At 42.1% G+C, this 24,151-nt stretch overlaps 1 protein-coding gene across 1 annotated transcript; it reads left to right on the forward strand.

Moving 5' to 3' along the window:
- The first annotated feature begins 2,870 nt into the window (after positions 1–2,870).
- LOC109869838 (serine/threonine-protein kinase 35) lies at positions 2,871–23,460 on the forward strand. Its single transcript, XM_020460109.2, has 3 exons — positions 2,871–3,605; positions 9,619–10,391; positions 22,203–23,460. The coding sequence occupies exons 1-2, from the start codon at positions 3,056–3,058 to the stop codon at positions 10,332–10,334; spliced, it is 1,266 nt and encodes a 421-aa protein (XP_020315698.1). The 5' UTR covers positions 2,871–3,055; the 3' UTR covers positions 10,335–10,391; positions 22,203–23,460.
- The last annotated feature ends 691 nt before the right edge of the window (positions 23,461–24,151 follow it).

Below are 24,151 nucleotides of genomic sequence, written 5' to 3' on the forward strand. Positions count from 1 at the left end.
CTGAGCCTGTCACTGAAATCATCTTTGAATTAAAGGAAAGGTTCACACATTTTGAATGTTATATTGTTTTTGTGCATCTTTGAGTGATGTTCTATTGATTCCCTGGGTAATTCAATGTTTTCATGTGTAGCTGAGTTATTGGCGTTCAAGCAGGCAGAAATCCGGTCGGGTTGACTTAGTACCGTGATAAAGTCACTCTCTGGAAATTAATAGGAATACAACATTTAGATCCAGAAAACGTATTTCATACATGTCAGATTTCACTACTGGACGATGTCATAACTCGGGATAATGTCTTCTCTTGAATGAGCATATTTAAAAAATATATATATTTCTACCTCGAGAAAATTATAATTTAACAGAGGGTCTAACACATTTTTCCTATTTGTCTAACTCTTTAGTCCAGGGTGCATTGCATTGTGCCGTTGCCAGAGATATTATAGAAAGGAGATAGGAATCCAATGATGAATGGAATTTATAACGCTCCACCCAGCAAACTTTTTTATTTTATTTTAATTTAACCTTTAACTAGGCAAGTCAGTTAATAAGAACAAATTCGTATTTACAATGATGGCCTAGGAAAACTGGGTAAACTGCCTTGTTGAAGGGCAGAATGACAGATTTTTACCTTGTCAGCTCAGGGATCCGATCAGATCCAGCAACCTATTTTCATCGAAAGTGTGTAATGTCACGATTCCAAACCTATTTTTTTTTTAAATAAATACATATATATATACACGATACTACAGAGAGCAAGTTAATTATCTCACATCTCAGAAATGATTTGTATTGTTGTACATCTTGTTGACGAAATTCGTGCTCATGTTGGGTTTTTTGAGCAGGCACCCAATAGAGTATCATTCCCTCCTTGAAGGAGAGCGCTCCTTGTCCCGAATAGCCCAGAATACACCGCGCGGCCCAGTCCATTGCATGGACAACGTTTCCCATCTCCTCAAAAGTATATCTACCATAACGAATGTAGATTATTATTTTGCAGGTTGAACATGGTGAGATTGTAAACTCCTAAATTGATAGTGCAGTTTGTTTAGGTGATTTTACAGCTAACTAGCTATGTTACAGGCTGATATTGTCTTTGGTATTACTGTGTGTAGCTACGTTTGCTAGCTAGCTACCTAGCCAGCCAGCCCATAGAGAGGGCATGGTATTGTGGATTTTGTAGTCTACTTGAGCTGCAACATTTCCAGAACGATTTTCCATGTTGCTTCCAACCTTATTATAATGCCAAAAATAAAAATTTGTTCACAAAAAACATTGTTCTCACATATTAGTAATTACTATTTAACACTGTAAATTACCGGAATGAGTGGTTTTGGGTAGATTTTCCCTTTCAACGATGCTGCTAACCAACAAGCTAGCTACTTAGTGCTGCACACACAATGTTGAATCTCCCAACAGAAGCAAGCTACAGTAGCTAATAGTGCTAATCTTTACATTATTATGCGTTTTCATGAAGCAGCTGTTCTGTGGTAGCCTCCCGAGTCAGCTGCTGTGCACAGCTGACCCAATGATACGGTTGCAGAGAAACAATCTGATCTACGGATTGATTTAAGATAAATCAGTTCCTCTTAATTGTGGGGCTGCATGTCTACAACTTCAGGTTAATTTAAACAGAATAAGCTATATTTTTATGTCAGTGAAAGAAGATCTATAGCCATCTGGCTATGTCAGTAAACTAGTTAGCTACACAGTTGACCAAATCACTGCACAGTCAACCAACGTCCTTGCACATCGTTTGTGCAGGAGATAGCCACCGGTTTGTGTTTATTTTCACACAATTGCAAACTATTATATAATTGTCACAACATTTGTAATAATTTAGCCTTCTAGTTATTCTGTCTCTTTCAAGAAAAATAAAACGAGAGCGCAGTGATAACAAATGAGGAATTATGGTTTTTTTTTTTTATTGAGGATGCTCAAAACAGACAGATCTGTTGAGGGAGAAGAGTCCCGGAGGAGTAACGCAATCTGACATGAAACATGATCCACATGTTTAAATAACAGCCTATAAATGTGTTATAAGTGTTATAATATATTAGGCATATATTAAGATGTTTATTCAATGGTTTAACTCTGAAATGGATTAATAATGAACTTGTTTTTATTGTTTCATTATTGATTAGGTGCCACGCCCCTCCCAGTCCAATCCATGCTTTGTACAGGTGCACTCAGTACCAGGCTTGAGCACACTTGAAAGTACATGCTGTACTGGATAAACCATGTTTACAATGAGCACAATTTGTATTTATTTACTTAACCTTTATTTAACTAGGCAAGTCAGTTAAGAACAAATTCTCATTTACAATGACGCCTACCAAAAGGCAAAAGACCTCCTGCGGGGAGGGGGGCTGGGCACACATCACGACAAGAGAGACCTAAGACAACAACATAGCAAGGCAATGGGATGGCGAGAAAGAAAGAAATATGGAAAATACACCAGATAAATGCAATTAGCACTATGATTTTATGAGAACGTATTTTTAAACTTCCAATTTGAATATAAAATCAGTTTTATTGTCGGAATATACTGACGTCCTCTAAAGTTCCACCTACGACCATAGTTATCTCTCCCTCATTTGCATATCAATGGGACCGCGCAAACTTCAATGTGTATTACTAATGTTATTGTATATGTATGTTATTATTACATGACACATTTGACTTAAAAAGGTATTCATAAAGTGTGATATAATGGCGAAATGATCATTGTTTACGTTAAATGTTGAGTAACAGCGGAGAATTGTAATTTAGTCGGGGTCATTTTACCTGCTTAATCTGTCAGATGGACCAATCGGAGCAAGCCACTCCCTCCCATCTCCTTTTATACATTGGAGGCTATACAGACAGGTGTTAATTAACCACATTTCTTTTAGAGCGGCATCATGGCGTCATTAGCCAGCTAAACAGATTTACAGTATTTGAAGAAAGGCAGGGTTATCTGACGGTTCATCTATAACAATTAAGCGTCATAAGTTTGATTGTCATTATTTTAACTCAAGTAATGAAAAATACACATATTTTCGACAAAAAATAAGTTATGGATATATGCAACGGGAGAAGGCGAAAAATAAGAACCCCAAGAAGTCTGAGGGCTTACAAAAGGCTGGTTGAAGCACAGAACGCTACCGCCAGCATGACGAAGCGGGAGGTGAAACGAGAGGTGTGCAAAGTCCTGAGGTCGCTAGCGGTAGAGAACAACAACGTGGACATCGATGTCCCCATGGAGGAGCACTGTTTCTCTATGAACTTTAGTAAGAACGAGAACCTCGAGGAGCATGCCATGATTATGGCACCACGTTACAGTCTGTTGCGAGAGGTCGGAAGGGGCAGCTATGGGGTAGTGTTCGAGGCAATTGCACGGAGGACAGGGGCAAGGGTAGCAGTTAAAAAACTCCAGTGTAACGCTCCTGAAAATGTGGAACTCGCTCTGTCAGAATTCTGGGCTTTGGCAAGCCTGGAGAAGAAGCACGATAATGTGGTGCAGCTCGAGGAATGTGTGCTACAAAGGAATGGAATGGCCCAGAAAATGAGTCATGGAAATAAAAGGTCAAAACAATACCTGCGGTTGGTGGAGACTTCACTAAAAGGTACCTTTTAGCTCATTTTTACCTCGATGAAATCCACTGCCTGATTGGTTCTTGTTGTCACTCTTTAGTAGCTACTATAACTACCTAGATTGAAACGGTAAAATGGCTTGCTAAATTAGCTCGCTGTGATCTGTACAGAGCCGACCAATCAAAACAACATTTTTCCTTATTAACTTTGCTACTAACTCAGTGTTTGACCCATTGTTTGCAAAAAGGAGGCACATTTTTCCAAGTTGCTGATCAGCACATACAAACGAGGTAGATACGCGAAATAAACCTACACTTTTTTTTTAACAGAATGTAGCATTGTGTAACATGTTATGTTACCTATTGTTTCTATTTGGGAACTGTGAATGGCAAACATAATATATGGGCAGTTATTCGAATAGTTTTAATAGTCACGTGTACAGGGTTGTAGACGTAATGACAGTGAAATTATTGCACTCTGAGCTCTGGCCATGCAGGGCAAAGTGAAAAAACAATAACAATGGCAATAATATATACACATGAACAGCTGTGGCAATGATAAATGGCAATTGGGGGTGGGGGCAGGGTAAATGTCTGGGGGGGGAGGAACAATGTACAGTCATAATGCTTTATTTTTCAGGTTGCTCAGTCTCATACATTTGTTTTTAGGAACAAGATTTCGAAATGCTCATGTGCCACTTATAGGTTAACTGCCATAATGCGCTATAGGCACAGTGTGCTATTCCCAGCTTGAGGGAACAGCCCTACTGGGATTTGAGAACAGTGTTCTAGTTGACCATCAGTAAACCCTTTCCTGGTTGGCTGCAAATTTGCAAACATGACTGAATCAAGCAATCAATATTTTTTTGCAATTGATGGTATTAACCCAAGCTATTGCCTCTTATTTATTATATTTCTATTAGTATGAAATGTACGTCACTTGACCTTTTTTCCCTTGTCAAGCTTATTTGAGCTAAGTGTGAAATATGCCAATATTAATTAGGATTAGATTGTTTTGTTTTGAGACCCACAGATACGGCTGAATCTTGCTTTTAATCTCTAGGTTCACTGTTCAGAGCCTAGCCTCAGTACTGCCTTTTGCTGGCCATCTTCTTTTTATAGTAAGTTATGTAAGTGTCATTTCAGGCCATTTCTTTTGTCAACAAATTCAATATTAATCTTGACTTAACATCATTTTAGCCAATATGCATCATTTAAAAAAAAAAAAAAAAAGGATCTTCTCTAGTCTAGGTAGTCAACATTTTGATTAACATTTAATCATCAATATTTGTCACTTTCTGCACAGCTTTGAAAGCATGGTGTTTTGAAGCCTAGAATGAATATACTGTATGGTGATCATCCTAAACTCAGCAAAAAAGAAACGTCCTCTCACTGTCAACAGCGTTTATTTTCAGCAAACTTAACATGTGTAAATATTAGTATGAACATAATAAGATTCAACAACTGAGTCATAAACTGAACAAGAAATGGAATAATGTGTCCCTGAACAAATGGAGGGTCAAAATCAAAAGTAACAGTCAGTATCTGGTGTGGCCACCAGCTGCATTACATACTGTAGTGCATGTCCTCCTCATGGGCTGCACCAGATTTGCCAGTTCTTGCTGTGAGATATTATCCCACTCTTCCACCAAGGCACCTGCGAGTTCCCTGACATTTCTGGGGGGAATGGCCCTAGCCCTCACCCTCCAATCCAACAGATCTGAGACGTGCTCAATGGGATTGAGATCTGGGCTTTTCGCTGGCCATGGCAGAACACTGACTTTCCTGTCTTGCAGGAAATCACGCACAGAGCGAGCAGTATGGCTGGTGGCATTGTCATTCTGGAGGGTCATGTCAGGATGAGCCTGCAGGAAGGGTACCACATGGGGGAGGAGGATGTCTTCCCTGTAATGCACAGCGTTGAGATTGCCTGCAATGACAACAAGCTCAGTCCGATGATGCTGTGACACACCACCCCAGACCATGACGGACCTTCCACCTCCAAATCAGGCCTCGGCGTAACGCTCATTCCTTCGACAATAAACGTGAATCCGACCATCTCCCCTGATGAGACAAAACCACGACTCTTCAATGAAGATCACTTTTTTGCCAGTCCTGTCTGGTCCAGCGACAGTGGGTTTATGCCTGTAGGTGACGTTGTTGGCGGTGAAGTCTGGTGAGGACCTGCCTTACAACAGGCCTACAAGCCCTCAGTCCAGCCTCTCTCAGCCTATTGCGGACAGTCTGAGCACTGATGGAGGGATTGTGCGTTCCTGGTGTAACTCGGGCAGATGTTGTTGCCGTCCTGTACCTGTCCCACAGGTGTGATGTTAGGATGTACCGATCCTGTGCAGGTGTTGTTACATGTGGTCGGCCACTGCAAGGACGATCAGCTCTCTGTCCTGTGTCCCTGTAGCTCTGTCTTAGGCGTCTCACAGTACGGACTTTGCAATTTATTGCTCTGGCCACATCTGCAGTCCTCATGCCTCCGTGCAGCATGCCTAAGGCACGTTCACGCAGATGAGCAGTGACCCCGGGTATATTTATTTTGGTGTTTTTAGAGTCAGTAGAAAAAGGCCTCTTCAGTTTTCAAAACTGTGACCTTAATTGCCTACCGTCTGTAAGCAGTTAGTGTCTTAATGGCCGTTCAACAGGTCCATGTTCATTATTTTTTATGGTTCATTGAACAAGCATGGGAAACAGTGTTTAAACCCTTTACAATGAAGATCTGAAGTTAATCTGTAAAAATCCAAATATCTTTGAAAGACAGGGTCCTGAAAAAGGGATGTTTCTTTTTATCTGAAAGTTTGTTGGACAATAATGCTCAGCTAACACTTCAGCACTGTCTTAAAGCTTATTTCCTGCAATTCTACACATTTTGTCATGGGGTGCAAATAATATTTAGCTTTTTTTTAAATGCACATTTTATTGCAATTCTATACATTTTGCAATGTCTCTAATATGTATTCATGTGATATTTCAGTGAGAAAAAATTACATCTAGTTATGAATAGCTCTAAGGTATGTAATGACTAACATGACAAGAGGAACTGATTCCTCTTGTGCATTCTACTATTACAACTTTCAAGAGTAATTAAAAAAAAATACTAGGTGGGCACGACCCCCTGCCGACACCTAATTTGGGAACCACTTGCCTAGACAAGTTAACCCCTCTAGGGTATGTGGGACGCTAGCATCCCATCTGGCCAACTTTCAGTGAGATTGCAGAGCGCCAAATTCAAATACAGAAATGCTCATTTATAAAAATTCAGAAAACAAAACATATTTTACATAGGTTTAAAGATTAACTTCTTGTTAATCCAACCACGGTGTCAGATTTCTAAAATGCTTTTCGGCAAAAGCATACCTAGCCCAGAACATAGCCAGTTGACAAATTATTACAAACAGTAACCAGCCAAGCAGAAGCGTTACAAAACTCAGAAATAGAGATCAAATGAATCCCTTACATTTGATCTTTATATGGTCAGGTTATTTGTATTTTTGGCAACTTTTACATCACAATAGTCCTAAAGAAAAGAATGTACTTTTTACTCCATACTTTTTCCCTGATACCCAAAAGTAATCGTTGCATTTTGACTGGAAAATGGTCCAATTCACACACTTATCAAGAGGTCATCCCTACTGCCTCTGATCGGGCAGACTCACTAAACACACATTCTTAGTTCGTAAGTTATGTCTGAGTGTTACTGTGCCCCTGGCTATCTGTCAAAAAAATAAAAATAATGTGCTGTCTGGTTTGCTTAATAAGGAAGTTGAAATGATTTGCACTTTTACCTTTTAATACTTAAGTACATTTTAGAAATTCCATTTACTTTTGACACTTAAGTATATTTTTAAATGAAATGCTTTTAGACTTTTACTCAAGTAGTATTTTACTGGATGGCTTTTACTTGAGTCATTCTCTATTAAGGTATATTTACTTTTTCTGAAGTATGACAATTGAGTCATTCTCTATTAAGGTATATTTACTTTTTCTGAAGTATGACAATTGAGTCATTCTCTATTAAGGTATATTTACTTTTTCTGAAGTATGACAATTGAGTCATTCTCTATTAAGGTATATTTACTTTTTCTGAAGTATGACAATTGAGTCATTCTCTATTAAGGTATATTTACTTTTTCTGAAGTATGACAATTGAGTCATTCTCTATTAAGGTATATTTACTTTTTCTGAAGTATGACAATTGAGTCATTCTCTAAGGTATATTTACTTTTTCTGAAGTATGACAATTGAGTCATTCTCTATTAAGGTATATTTACTTTTTCTGAAGTATGACAATTGAGTCATTCTCTAAGGTATATTTACTTTTTCTGAAGTATGACAATTGAGTCATTCTCTATTAAGGTATATTTACTTTTTCTGAAGTATGACAATTGAGTCATTTTTCCACCACTGGAAGAATTTTTTTTTTATACATTACGGCCTTATTCTAAAATGTAGCAGAAAGGGAATACTACTGAACTTGTCTTCTGCATTAAGACCTGCCAATACAAATGAAGACACACAAATTACTAAAGGAGCCGAGAGATCAATATAGCCTATCCAGAGGAAGAGAACCTGTTCCCGACCCTCCTGTTTCGGTTGCTCTCTGCAGCTGGCAGTACGCTCCTGAAGTTGCAGGTAATAGGCTACACCAGCGGTCGGCAACTTTAATTTAGAGTGCCAAGTTATCCTACCATTTCTACTGATCTGCGTGCCAGTTATAATTTTCATATGCACATTTTTGTGGAACAGTTTAATTTCACTTACAATAGTCTTCATATCTCAAAATCAATGTCATGTGGTTAATCAACATTTGAAATAAAAATGATACAAATCTAGAAGTTACTTCTATTGCTAATATGTAAAAATAGCCTACATAAAGCCAACAAACATTGCAGCCTGCAGGTAGAAAATATCCAGAGGAAAATAAATATCCTATAAATCACATTGGCTATGCATGGCCTGTCTGCAAGGAACTTGAAACATTGTATCAACTATTGCATTAACTTGGTCTGACCCGAAGCTCGTGCTAGCAAACTTACAAGTTTGTATAAAATATTCTGTGGCGCTAGTTTCCCCTGCAATTTCTGATTGTCTTATCAGATCCCCAAATGGGCACACTTATAGACCTACATTTGCCCGAAGGCCTGGTAGACTAGGCCTACTTCTACATGCGTAACCAGGTGTGTTCTTCCTCAAGATTGACAGGAGCGCTCCAAACAAAAGACAATTAAATAATTGACAACTAGTAAATGGAATGAAATATACCCAACTAGTTTTTTCTCACAAGTGTAGCCTAGGTTGTGTGCTCTGCAAACGTGTCCAACGGTAAGACCGTCGTGGTGGTAGTAGTAATAATAATAATAATAATAATAATAATAATAATAATAATGTTTTCAATATTTTTATTAACAGAAATGACCCTAACCAAACAAACATTGTAGATGAGAAATTCTGGGAACATTGTGGGGCACAGACAGATTAGCTGTGCTCTTTGGACACAGTCCCAGAGACCCTAGCCAATATCTGTGCGTTGATGATTGCGCTGTTGCACACAGCCCAGCCTATGTTAATGTGTGTAGATAGCTTGCCACAGTTTATTTGAGAAACAAGTCCCGTTTGTTTTCATAGCCATTACTGCACATGTGGAAAGGGGGGCAGTGTTTCCCATATTCTTTTAGCAGCGGCAGGCCGCCGGTGCTAAGTCATTGCCGACTGTCCAAAATATGTACTTAAATTTTAACAAATATATCATTGGGATCTTAAAATGTTTTCAGTGCAACCTTAAATGACTAAAACATATAAAGTATGTAGAAAAGATAAAGACAGAATCTAAAATTCAAAACATGGCATGGAGCCTCCATTGATTTTATAATGTTTGAGGCACTCGGATGACAAGTCATGGCAAAATGCGTAGAATTGCAGGAAATTGTCTTTAAAACATCCAGATTTAGTCTGCGGCCAAGATGACAGCCTTTAAGATTGGCGAGGTTCCATTGGTTTTGCCACTCTTAAATGTTGTTTTGTCTGTCTCTTTCCCTAGGTGAGCGAATTCTGGGCTACCCGGAGGAGCCGTGCTACCTATGGTTCATCATGGAGTTCTGCGAAGGCGGGGACCTGAACCAGTACATCCTTTCGCGACGGCCCGATCCGCGCACCAACAAGAGCTTCATGCGCCAGCTGACCAGTGCCGTGGCTTTCCTGCACCAGAACAACATTGTGCACCGCGATCTCAAGCCCGACAACATCCTCATCTCCCAGAAGTCAGGGTTGCCGGTCCTCAAAGTGGCTGACTTCGGCCTCAGCAAGGTCTGCGCAGGCTTGGGCAAAGATGGCAATGAGCACCCCAAAGCTGGAGGCGACAGAAACAACGTGAACAAGTTCTGGTTGTCGTCAACATGTGGCTCAGACTTTTTCATGGCGCCCGAGGTGTGGGAGGGCCACTACACGGCCAAGGCTGACATCTTTGCCCTGGGAATCATCATCTGGGCCATGCTGGAGCGGATCACCTTCATCGACGCCGAGTCCAAGCGCGAGCTGTTGGGCACCTACGTGCGTCGGGGCACTGAGATTGTGCCAGTGGGTGAGGCGCTCCTGGGGAACCCCAAGATGGTGCTCCACATCCCGCAGAAGACACGCAGCACCATGTCTGAGGGGGTGAAGAAGCTTCTGCAGGACATGCTTGCGGTCAACCCCCTGGACCGGCCCGACGCCTTCCAACTGGAGGTGCTGGTGAACCTAGTCACGTGTGCTGCGTGACACCGCTCCCCTCCCATTCCCCTTTCCAAACCATGGCCAGTCTGCTTTTTTTACCAGGTAGGTTTTCCTCACATGGTGAGGACACCACATGTGGGTTGTTCCCATAAGATTTCAATCACTTTCTGACTGGACCCCTTTTGATTTGAACAAGACCTTTCATACATGTTTGCTAGGGCTGTGACGATCACTATTTTTTCCCATGGCAAATATGAAACCACGACGGAGACCCAAGTCTTTGGACCTTTTAAAAACTGCTGTATGTAAAACGTGTGCTATAGCCTGGAAAATGAATGCCTAAATCGAATCAAATTGTATTGGTCACATGCAGATGTTAATGCGAGTGCGGCGAAATGCTTGTGCTTCTAGTTCCGACAGTGCAGAAATATCTTAACAAGTAATCTAATTCCCCAAACAACTACCTAATCCACAAAAATCTAAAGGGATGTAATAAGAATATGTACATATAAATATATGGATGAGCGATGGCCGAGCGGCATAGGCAAGGTGCAATAGATGGAATAAGGTACAGTATATACAGTTGAAGTCGGAAGTTTACATACACCTTAGCCAAATACATTTAAACTCCATTTTTCACAATTCCTGACATTTAATCCTAGTACAAATTCCCTCTCTTAGTTCAGTTAGGATTACCACTTTATTTTAAGAATGTGAAATGTTAGAATAATAGAGAATGATTTCAGCTTTTATTTCTTTCATCACATTCCCAGTGGGTCGGAAGTTCACATACACTCAATTAGTATTTGGTAGCATTGCCTTCTAAATTGTTTAACTTGGGTCAAACATTTTGGGTAGCCTTCCACAAGCTTTCCACAGTAAGTTGGCTGAATTTTGGCCAATTCCTCCGGACAGGCCTGGTGCAACTGAGTCAGGTTTGTAGGCCTCCTTGCTCGCACACACTTTCACTTCTGCCCAGAAATTTTCTATGGATTTGAGGTCAGGGGTTTGTGATGGCCACTCCAATATCTTGACTTTGTTGTCCTTAAGCCATTTTGCCACAACTTTGGAAGTATTCTTGGGGTCATTGTTCATTTGGAAGACCCATTTGCGACCAAGATTTAACTTCCGGATGGATGTCTTGAGATGTTGCTTCAATATATCCACCTAATTTTCTGTCCACATGATGCCATCTATTTTGTGAAGTGCACCAGTCCCTCCTGCAGCAAAGCACCCCCACAACATGATGCTGCCACCCCCGTGCTTCGCGGTTGGGACGGTGTTCCTCGGCTTGCAAGCCTCCCACTTTTTACTCCAAACATAACAATGGTCATTATGGCCAAACAGTTCTATATTTGTTTCATCAGACCAGAGGACATTTCTCCAAAAAGTACGTTCTTTGTCTGCATGTGCAGTTGCGAACCGTAGTCTGGCTTTTTTTTATGCCGGATTTGGAGCAGTGCCTTCTTCCTTGCTGAGCTGCCTTTCAGGTTATGTTGATATCGGACTCGTTTTACTGTGGATATAGATACTTTTGTACCTGTTTCCTCCAGCATCTACACAAGGTCCTTTGCTGTTGTTCTGGGATTGATTTTCACCTTTCGCACCAAAGTACGTTCATCTCTAGGAGACAGAACGCATCTCCGTCCTGAGCGGTATGATGGCTGTGTTTATACCTGCATACTGTTTGTACAGATGAACGTGGTACCTTCAGGCGTTTGGACATTTCTCCCAAGGATGAACCAGACTTGTGGAGGTCTACAATTTATTTTCTGAGGACTTGGCTGATTTTGATTTTCCCATGATGTCAAGTAAAGCGGCACTAAGTTTGAAGGTAGGCCTTGAAATACATCCACAGGTACACCTCCAATAGGCTAATTTACATAATTTGAGTGAATCAGAATCTTCAAAAGCCATGACATCATTTCCCACGCTGTTTAAAGGCACAATCAACTTAGTGTATGTGAACTTCTGACCCACTGGAATTGTGATACAGTGAAATAATCTGTCTGTAAACAATTGTTGGAAAAATCACTTTTCATGCACAAAGTAGATGTCCTAACCGACTTGCTGAAACTATAGTTTGTTAACAAGACATTTGTGAAGTGGTTGTAAAACAAGTTTTAATGACTCCAATCCCTGTACTTATGAGATGAGTAATGTAAGATATGTGAAGATTATTAAAGTGGTTAGTTCAAAGTGACGAGTGAGTCTATGTAGGCAGCAGCTTGTCTGAGTTAGTGATGGCTGTTTAGCAGTCTGATGTCCTTGAGATAGAAGCTGTTTTCCAGTCTCTCAGTCCCTGCTTTGATGCACATGTACTGACCTTGCCTTCTGGATGATAGCGGGGTGAACAGGCAGTGGCTCGGGTGGTTGTTATCCTTGATCTTTTTGGCCTTCCTGTGACATCAGGTGGTGTAGGTGTCCTGGAGGGAAGGTAGTTAGTCCCTGGTGATGCGTTGTGCAGACCGCACCACCCTACTAGATTATTGAGTTGGAGGCGTGCTTGGCCACACAGTCATGGGTGAACAGGGAGTACAAGAGGGGGCTGAGCACTCACCCATGTGGGGCCCCAGTTTTGAGGTATTGTTTCCTAAATTCACCACCTGGGGTCGGCATTTCAGAAAGTTCAGGACTCAATTGCACAGGGTGGGTTTGAGACCCAGAGCCTCAAGCTTTTAATGATGAGCTTGGAGGGTACTATGGTGTTAAATTCTGAGCTGTAGTCAATGAACAGCATTCTTACATTAGGTATTCCTCTTGTCCAGATGGGACAGGGCAGGGTGCAGTGTGAAGGCGATTGCATCGTCTGTGGACCTGTTGGGGTGGTATGCAAATTGAAGTGGGTCTAGGGTGGCAGATAAGGTGGAGGTGATATGATCCTTGACTAGTCTCTCAAAGCACTTTATGATGACAGAAGTGAGTGCTATGGGGCATTAGTTATTTAGTTCAGTTACCTTTGTCTTCTTGGGTACAGGAACAATAGTGGCCATCTTGTGAAGCATGTGGGGACAGCAGACTGGGATAGGGAGCGATTTGAATATGTCTGGAAACACAGCAGTCAGCTGGTCTGCGCGTACTCTGAGGACGTGGCTAGGGATGCCGTTTTGGACGGCAGCCTTGCGAGGGTTAGCTCGTTTAACTGTCATGCATACGTCGGCCACGGAGAAGGACCACGGGGACCCCCCTCTCCTTGTTAGCGGGCCGTGTCCGTTGCACTGTGTTATCCTCAAAGTGGGCAAATGTGTTTAATTTGTCTGGAAGCAATACGTCAGTGTCTGTGACATGGCTGGTTTTCTTTTTGTAATCTGTGATTTCCTGTAGACCCTGCCACCTATGTTTCTTGTCTGAGCTGTTGAATTGCAACTCCACTTTGTCCCTATACCAACATTTCGCTTGATTACCTTGCGGAGGGAATAACTACACTGTTTATATTCGGCCATATTCCCAATCCTCTTTCCGTGGTTAAATGCGGTGGTTCGCACTTTCATTTTTGTGCAAATGCCGTCATCTGTGGTTTTTGGTCTGGGTAGGTTTTATTAGTCACAGTGGGTACAACATCTCCAATGCACTTCCTTATAAACTCACTCATTGAGTCAGCATACATCAATTCTCTGAAGCTGCCTGGAACATTTCCCAGTCCGTGTGATCCAAAAAATTCAGATTGGTCAGACCAGCGTTGACTGGTTATAGTCATGGGTACATCCTGTTTGAGTTCTGCCTATAGGACGGTAGGAGCAAGATGGAGTAGTGGTCGGATTTGCCGATGGGAGGGCGAGGTAAGGCTGTGTACCCCTCACGGAAGTTAGAGTAGCATTGGTCCAGTGTATTCCCCGTGCTGCAATCAATATGCTGATAGTATTTAGGTAGCCTTGTTCTCAAATTTGCTTTGTTAAAATCTCCAGCTACAATAAATGCTGCCTCAGGATATATGGTTTCCAGTTTACAAAGAGTCCAGCGAAGTTCCTTGAGGGCCGTCGTGGTATCTGCTTGAAGAGGTATATACACAGCGACGATAACTGAAGATAATTCTTGGGAGATAATATGGTCCGTATTTGATTAAGTAATTCTAGGTCAGGTGAACAGAAGGACTTGAGAGCCTGTATGTTATGGTTACACCATGAGTCATTAATCATGAAGCATACTCCCGATTAAAGGTGACTCTGGATGACAACATACTGATGTTTATTTACAACATTAGGGCTGTTTTCCTGAAGAAGTTAAATTCACTCTGTGTTTTGTTTCCTTGCCATGATACTAACGAGTATTGCAATACTGGTCTCATCCTGGTCCTAATGGTCCTAATGTTTGCCCAAGTAACTTTTTGTACCTGAATGCCAAAACATAGAGGTGCTCGAAGTTGACCCATTTTCCATACCACACGCTACCATGACACATCCATGTCTTCATCACTGAAATGGATAAACGTAGAATTTTATATACTTTGAAAGCTTACAAACAGGGTTGTCAAACTATTCTATGATTTCTTGAAATAAATTAAGTTTAACGTCATTGATCTTAAAAAACGAGTAAAGTCATATTTGTCTCCTTTTCACAAATGTTGTAGTTTAGACCTTATTTTACATAATCTGAAGTGTTTGTTGTGGCCGTCATCGGTTGAGACACACTATACTCTTGAATTCAGGGTCGGTGTCATTCTGATCATAGAAATGGAATTTATAGGATGGACCTATCCCTTCAGATACGCATCAGATTATTGTTCTTCAATTAAACAGTTTGACAACCTTGTAAGCTTTCAAATTTATATCAAACTCAACCGTTTATCTATTACAGTGATGGAGACATGGATGTTTCATGGTAGGGTATTCAAAATGGGTTACGTTTGAGAACCTCAATCTCCTGAATGTTTTGGCGTTCAAGTCTAAAAAGTCACTTTCTGAGAACTTCTGAGGTACTGTTTTTGACTCCGTAGAGGCTTTGGCCTCCCTTCTGTTCAGCCAGCCGATCAACAGTAGTAGAGGGACAACTAGGCTGGTAATGCCTTGACGCTCTGTCTGCCGTTTTCAAGTCCAGAGAGGGAACTCTGCATGCTGGAGGCCCCTAGCTCAGTCTCTTACCACTTGTTGTTTGTCTGCTTATTCAGCCAATCCCTCACCCTCTTTCTCTCTTTTGCTCTCTGGCTTTAATCAAAACCATGCTACTTGCCCAGGGGCCAACATGTACCCTGTATAGTTGCCAGTATGAGTCCAAACTCCACCCCTCCCCCTTCTCTCTCTGGCCCAGTTTTCATTCTTTCATAACACTGTCCTACTCTGACAGATCATTGCCTCAGGGACCTTTTCGTTTAGCACTTTGTATGCCTGTAGATGAGCAGATCAGCTGGGCTCGTCACCTTTCCCAAGGCAAACCCAGCCCAGCCAAACCCTTCCTCCTCCTCTGTGTGAGAGATGGTATCAGTTATCTGTAAACAAGCCCTATTTATTCCTGGGCTAAGTTGAGTGACAGACTCCCTTTGCCTTACCTGTCAGGTACACTCACATCACACCCCAACCATATTCACTTTTTCAACACCACGGGTTGGCCTGAACTCATTTCCCTGCAGACTATACCTTGTTCCTTCCTTAATCCTGTTTTTTGAATCATGACATATAGGAATTCCCTGGTAGGCTGATTAATTCCTTGTAGGGCATTGTGCCATGTCAGTCTTTGGGCCGGGATTGTCCTCACCTTGTTTTTCTAAGAGACTATTAAGACTTGTTATCTCTCAGTGGATGACTACCAGTGCCTTTGGTTGGGCGTAAGGCACTAGTGTTCAAATAGTAGCCTTTTTGTTTTCTTTAAAATACTTGATCTGCGCCCACTCAAACTGACTTATACTCCTGATGTGCTGATGCACCTTCTATAACCACTTGTTGCACCCTCTATAACCACTTGTTGCAACCTCTGTAACCACCTGTTGCACCCTCTATAACCACTGCTTATTATTTGACCCTGCTGGTCATCTATGATCTATGTACTCTTATCTCCATCAGGCACAGCCAGAGCCTCGTTCTTCACTAGATTTCTTCCTAGGTTCCTGCCTTTTCGTAAAGAGTTTTTCCTAGCCACCGTGCTTTTACACCTGCAATCTGTCGCTCTGAACCAGAGGGGGGGGGGGGGGGTTTAATCCTGTGTTAAATACTAATCCTTTCACTGCTCAAGTTAGTGCAAGAGGATTATGCAGAACTTAAGGTGAGATCATCATCTCAGTCCAGTACTAACTCCACCAACCACTGCTGTGGGCATCCTGAATCGCTGTTGTTGTGCACACACACCACACTTGCACACTCTGAGAGCAGTCCATGGTTAGTGTTAGGCTAACACTAACCATGGACCATAGGCTAACACTAACCATGGACCATAGGCTATGGTCCATGGTTAGTGTTAGCCTATGGTCCATGGTTAGTGTTAGCCTATGGTCCATGGTTAGTGTTAGCCTATGGTCCATGGTTAGTGTTAGCCTATGGTCCATGGTTAGTGTTAGCCTATGGTCCATGGTTAGTGTTAGCCTATGGTCCATGGTTAGTGTTAGCCTATGGTCCATGGTTAGTGTTAGCCTATGGTCCATGGTTAGTGTTAGCCTATGGTCCATGGTTAGTGTTAGCCTATGGTCCATGGTTAGTGTTAGCCTATGGTCCATGGTTAGTGTTAGCCTATGGTCCATGGTTAGTGTTAGCCTATGGTCCATGGTTAGTGTTAGCCTATGGTCCATGGTTAGTGTTAGCCTATGGTCCATGGTTAGTGTTAGCCTATGGTCCATGGTTAGTGTTAGCCTATGGTCCATGGTTAGTGTTAGCCTATGGTCCATGGTTAGTGTTAGCCTATGGTCCATGGTTAGTGTTAGCCTATGGTCCATGGTTAGTGTTAGCCTATGGTCCATGGTTAGTGTTAGCCTATGGTCCATGGTTAGTGTTAGCCTATGGTCCATGGTTAGTGTTAGCCTATGGTCCATGGTTAGTGTTAGCCTATGGTCCATGGTTAGTGTTAGCCTATGGTCCATGGTTAGTGTTAGCCTATGGTCCATGGTTAGTGTTAGCCTATGGTCCATGGTTAGTGTTAGCCTATGGTCCATGGTTAGTGTTAGCCTATGGTCCATGGTTAGTGTTAGCCTATGGTCCATGGTTAGTGTTAGCCTATGGTCCATGGTTAGTGTTAGCCTATGGTCCATGGTTAGTGTTAGCCTATGGTCCATGGTTAGTGTTAGCCTATGGTCCATGGTTAGTGTTAGCCTATGGTCCATGGTTAGTGTTAGCCTATGGTCCATGGTTAGTGTTAGCCTATGGTCCATGGTTAGTGTTAGCCTATGGTCCATGGTTAGTGTTGGTCCATGGTTAGTGTTGGTCCATGGTTAGTGTTGGTCCATGGTCCATGGTTAGTGTTGGTCCATGGCCCATGGTTAGTGTTGGTCCATGGTTAGTGTTGGTCCATGGCCCATGGTTAGTGTTGGTCCATGGCCCATGGTTAGTGTTGGTCCATGGCCCATGGTTAGTGTTGGTCCATGGCCCATGGTTAGTGTTGGTCCATGGCCCATGGTTAGTGTTGGTCCATGGCCCATGGTTAGTGATGGCCCATGGTTAGTGATGGCCCATGGTTAGTGATGGCCCATGGTTAGTGATGGCCTATGGTCCATGGTTAGTGTTAGCGCCTCCCACCTCTGGATAGCAGCACAGACTTCAGCTGCCAGTCTGATGCAGGTTTCAGGAGCCCTCCACTTTTCCATTCTCCCACCCCTTTCCCACTGGTAGACAATGAGGCCGCTGCTCCTTCTCGGTGAGGGCTTACTGAGGCTCACTTTTGGAACATTTTGTCCTCTGTGTCTCTGCCAGCCTGTGTGTCTGCCTCCGTACCCAGATAAACCAGACCAATGTGCATTAGCTTTTGAAATAATGTTTTGACGATGTAAATACTGTAGTAGGATTTTGTATGAACTGGGGGATTTAGAGTGCACTGCACATGGTGCAAAGTAACATGTCACGTAAAAGGCTTGTCTAATGAATGTGTTTAACTAAGTCTGTGACATCAACAAGGAGCACTCACTAGTGCTTTACATAAGTCTTTTTATGTACGGTGTATGGGTCCCATACAGAGTCTAGTTCAAAACTGGCCCAGGGCACACGAGCAGAAGAACGTGTTGAAACTCACTCACACGCTCTTTACTATGGTCTCTATGGAAATGGTGTTTACGCAGTGGTTTGGCAATATGGTACAGTATGTACTATATGTGTTCTGTGGGCGTGTCTTACTGTATGTATAGAGGCTTGTTATCAGGGGAACTTGTCATCCCCACCCTCCCACTCCCCGACAAGTCAGCAAAAGCTAAACACAATATTAGAGTTGACTGAGAAATGCCAGCAGGAGGGCACTTTTTCTTTTTATTGGATATTTGGGGAGAAAAGGGTGTTGAAGGAGAGCATTTTGGATTACTTATGTAACTGGGTGTGTTTAACTGAGTAATGGGGGTTGTAAAAAATTATATAAGACCCTTGTAATGAAAGGGCTTTCAATGAAGCCTGTCTGAAACTTGGGTTAACAACCCAAATATACATTTGTTGTGAGCTTCACAAGTCGTATGGAAAGTCAGGTTTCCATGAAAGCTGATAGTCGTAATACCTGGTTGTGCAAGTAATACTAGGAAGTATGTTTTTTTTTTAAAAAATTTTTATATATATATTTTTGTGCACATCCACACCTCGGCATTGTTCTTTGGCTATACACCCCCACCCCCCACCCCTTCTGCTGGGTCACTGTCATAACTGGAGGGCCTTCGCCTTTCTGCTCCTCTGCCCCCAGTCAAACAGCACGGTTGCCTGGTGATGTAATTGAATCTAATGGATCTGCTTTTGTACGCACCCCTCAGGGTCTCGTCTCACCCTGCCTTAGACACTGTCTATATCACTGTCTGGTCGCCAGTGCTAGGGTTCTGTCTGGTCGCCAGTGCTATGGCAGTGCTAGGGTTCTGTCTGGTCGCCAGTGCTATGGCAGTGCTAGGGTTCTGTCTGGTCGCCAGTGCTATGGCAGTGCTAGGGTTCTGCGTAGGCATAGAGTAGTGAGTCTCAACCGTGTCAGTGCTCTTTGGTGCCATGTTTGGTTTAAATCACTTTATTTTGTCAAACACTTATTTCTGATGCTCTGTCTTTCAGCATTGTTCTTCTGATTGTGGTTGGAGCCTTTTAAACTCTAATTGATGGATGAGAGCTGCATGATCAGTTGTCGCACAAAGCAGTTGAGCTTGCTCTCAAGGATGTTTTCCACTATGAACATTTTAGATAACGTTTGAACGTTTTAGATTAGTCACTGCGGTAGCTTCACTGAGAGTCTCAAAGATCCACACACTTTGCCAACCCCAACCAAAGCCATAAACCACCACCACTTTCCCACAAATCCTCAACTCACATTAATATTTAATCACTTAAGATGGGTGAATTATTTGAGGTGAAATCAAACACACAGGCACAGCTAACCTCAGTGTCAGTTTGGGCATTGCAGAAGTTTGTCAGTTTCTCTGTGCTTTCTGTTCCTTAAGCTCTATTTAATGCTTTTCTATGGTGCGGTTGTGGTTTGTACAGATCTAGTTATAACCGGTTTTGGTGAGGACCAGACTCCTCTGCTGGTTTTAATTGCTATGCTGAACGAGGCCTGCCTGCCTTTCTCTCTCCATCCCCCTCTCCCTTTCTCTGGAGAGGGTAAAGGCATCTGCATGCTTCCCAGCCGAAACGGTTCGAAAGAGTTTGTGCATATATTGACATTTTGTGACAATTGTTTGTTTTAGACTTCAGTAAGGGTTTTTTCGGTTGTTTGGGGCACATTTTTTTCTTGATGCTAACTGAAGTCTACGCCCCTTCGTCAGTGGTTGGTCAACAGTAGGGATTCTTCTGTAAAGTCTTGGTCATTCAACGGGAGACAACTCGTTTTCATGCACATTTCTTCATTTAGAAATATAGCACCTAACATCTTAGTTGCGTAATTTTACATCCAACTAAGATCTCCTTGGCAAAAACATCAAAATTAATGACAGATTTCTTGAATTATTTCTTTAAGAAAGTGTAAACTTGCTGCGGCATCTCAGAATGGACGGACAGTACTATTTCTGCTTCTCTTGAAAAACGAGAATGTCCTTTTAAGTGAGTGTGCGACCATACTCATTCGGGTAGCCGCCAGCTGAACTGAAGCATACTGACACCATAAGGGTGAAATGTTCTCTGTCACTCCTTGTCATATAATTACTGAACTTGTCTGGCAGTGGTGGGTGGACTGAGGCTTTTCAGCCTTTTCAAATGCAGGAGCATGAATAATTCCAGTTAGTTGAGTATCTAAAGAGAAGCTTAAATGAGACGGGAACTTACTGGTTTATTAGAAAGTGACTCCTTTGAATTCCCATGTAATTCTATGGTGTAAAATCTAGCAGTCGACCTGTTGCTTGCAGCCCCGTTATTCAGCAGTGTAATCGAGGCATCAATATCCACAAACCCACGTTGGCATCTGCATTCTTAGGCCTACTTGCATAAATCATCATATTAATCTTTAATAGAGTACAAGTGAAGTGCTTTCTGTGTAAAAGCTACACATTGTTCAGTGCTACCAAACCAAATTTACCACCGTTTATCAACTCTATTGACACCCAGCCAGCGAGGGTCATGCAGTGGTTTGGTTAACACAACCACTTGTAAAAATATGAATGTTATTTTCCTAACCTCGAATGGTAAAGAGTTGCATGTATCCCGGACTTAGAGGAAGCCCTCCTCCCCCACGTCTCCACTGCAGATACCAGTCTCTACTGGTTTTAACAAGGTAGCCCTTTTGGGGAGCATGTTACGCAACACGTAGTGGGATGGTTGAAGAATTACAATGTGGCTCAGTTTCACCCTGCAGCACCTCTAGTTCATGTGATGTTTGCCTTGCTTCCTGCTGCAGGCACGGGCACTAGCAAACTGTGCACCCCTTTTTCCAGACCAACAATAGGTTAGCTAATTTAAAACATTAGACTTTGGATTTGTTTGATTCAATTTGACACTTAGTTGTAAAAAAAAAAGGGGGGGTGGTTCAATTGGCTGCCTAAAATGGCAAAAGGTTGCAAGAGTCTTTGTAGTTATGCAATCTTGCATGTTTGAGTCGCGGTATGGGAAGCATGCTAGTGGCATGGGGGAGGTTGTTTCAGCAGTCTTTAAATGGCCCTGTGCTCAGAGTAGGTGTCTCCCACCCAGAGTCTGGACAGGATCTTTTAGCTGGCTAATGTTCATTAGGCACTAAACGGAAGAAGACCCACTGGAACTGGTTGAACTTGTTCAATGAGAAACATCTGTTTTTTGTTGAAAAACATTTGAAAGCATTTTCTGTTGCTTGCCCCAAGGACCGTGACCCTGGTTCATGGCAGCGTGCATCCTCCTCAACAAGCCTGCACATGACTTAGAATGGGAGGTGAAGTCGGCCACCACCGCCGAGCTTAAGAGCAATCAATAATGGCTGGCATTTAGCCTGTCCTTGTCAGCTGCTGAGAGCAGGGTTAACGAAGGGGCCCTTTTGCTTGAGGAACCTCAGGTGCTGCAGTGGTTGCTGCATAAGAGGGGTGATTTAATGGGGTTGTGTCGACTGCCCCAGTGGAGACCACCGTAAAGAATTTGTTGTAGTTAACCTGAGGGTATTTATACCATGAAACAATCCGTGACCTCAGACGTGCCCATCGGGGTCGGAAAATGAATCCCACCAATCATGCACAGCTGAATGGTCTTGCAAATTGGCACAATTATATTAGCTTCATTTTGTATGCACAGATATTGTTTGCTGGTTCAGTAAAATGCACTGGAGTTCCACAGTACACTAATAGCACTGCCTAAAGAAAAATGATACTCATAACCTGTAAGCCTCTGTTTCATATTGGCTGACATTCACCCATCTTATTTTCTCCCCTCTCTCCAGATGTTTACTAACTCAATGTGGGATCCCAAGTCTGTACAGAGGTGGAAAAAGGGACTCTGATCATCTCTGAACTTTAAAACCTCTGTGATTGAGGTCAGCACTTAAAAAATCAGGACACCATCTTAGGAAAATCTATGCAATCAAATCGTATGGAAAGTCAGGTTCTATCCCCGCATCTTCTATTTTAAATTTGGAACGTTGTCACCAAAAGCCGAACGACAATCACCAATGTGTGATGGTCAGCTATGCCAGAACACACCTTGCACACCTGGTTTGAAAGGCCTGAAGGAGTAATCATGATTATGTTATGTTTATATTTCATGTGCTGGTCTTCAAAATACATTTTTCTCAATGTTTTTTCTTTGGTCCAGTTATGGACTGGTTCTTCCTTCTCCTCCAATGTTGACATGTGTTGTTGGATGGGGCCACAGGCTAGTATGAATGGATAATCTGTCATGTATGGACTGAGAGGCTAACATGTTGCACTGTGGACCCTCTATGCCAGAGGTTTAAAAAGTATTCCTAAAATGACCGATGATAATGATGTAGAAGGGACTCAATTTGTATCATAGAATTTGTTCTAGGATGGACATGAACGTTCTTATGATGGGATAAATGTCAGACATTTTGGTCAGGGAGTTGGTCAACCATGGTTTGACAGTACTATGATAAATTATATTTTCATAATATCTTAACTGCACTGCTGACAAACACAGTGCAGATACAATAACGTATCTGCACTGTGTCTGTTTATTAGCTAGCCAGCCAGATTTAGACCACTTTTTAAGCATTTATGGAATAATTTAACTGCCAATAATTACCCTTGCCCACGCCCCACAAACAACAAACATTCTTCTCCAACCTCCCCCCCCCGAAAAGCTGCTGTGTTGTTCAATGTACATGTAACCAGATCTGAAATCCCGACCTACGGTTGGTAATGCTCCCACGTAGGGAAATAGAGCCCTGAGGCTTCAGGCTATTCGGCGTGGGAAATGTGGGGACCCAGTGTCCAGGTAGGCTACACGTATCTGTGTGTGGAAAACATTTCATCACAGGTAAGACATGTAACTTGTTCAGTGTAGGTTGTTTGTAACACCACTCACTACTTGTAGCTGTATAGTCCCTTTGTTTGTGTTGTTAGTGAGAACACTCTGGATCAGGCAATGTTGAAAAGTCATCTTTAGACGTGTACTTTGCATAAATTTAATGTTGTAATTGACGAAAACAAGCAGACAAAAATAAAATTGTTTGAAAAAGGCCTAAGTATTTGCTGTGAGCCAATGGGTTAACCTAGGTAACCACAGGTTGTTTTCCCCTCAGGCGAGCTGGGTTGTGATGTTCTATTCTAATAACAAACGGATCTATTTAAGCAATAAGGCACCTCAGGGGTTTGTGGTATATGGCCAATATACCACGGCTAAGGGCTGCTCTTAGTCGTAACGTGGAGTGCCTGAACACAGCCCTTAGCCGTGGTATACTGGCCATATACCACAAACCCCTGAGGGTTTGCTATTATAAACTGTTTATCAATGTAATTAAAGCAGTAGAAATAAGTTTTGTTGTGCCTGTGGTTTACGGTATGATATACCACGGCTGTCAGCCAATCAGCATTCAGGGCTCGAACTACCCAGTTTATAAATGCCAACATTCCATTCATACAATGCAGTCAATCCACAGCCATACACTGGCTGAAATTGATGATAGGACTCAGACAAGTTGTAAATGCAACAGGTATTGACTGATATCGTATCATATAATGGCACTCCCAGCTCTCCAAGAAAACTGGTATGGTCTGTTTTTTTTAAAAGGCTATTTATACAGAAAATTGCTATTAAAAATACATAAATGCATTTATAATTCTGACTATTTTACATTGACAAGTCTATTACACCATTTCTGATATGCAAAAAGATCAAAGGCATTTAAGTAAAATCAGGATTATTCCTCTA

This window comes from Oncorhynchus kisutch, linkage group LG24 (assembly GCF_002021735.2).
Source record: "Oncorhynchus kisutch isolate 150728-3 linkage group LG24, Okis_V2, whole genome shotgun sequence".
Taxonomy (NCBI): domain Eukaryota; kingdom Metazoa; phylum Chordata; class Actinopteri; order Salmoniformes; family Salmonidae; genus Oncorhynchus; species Oncorhynchus kisutch.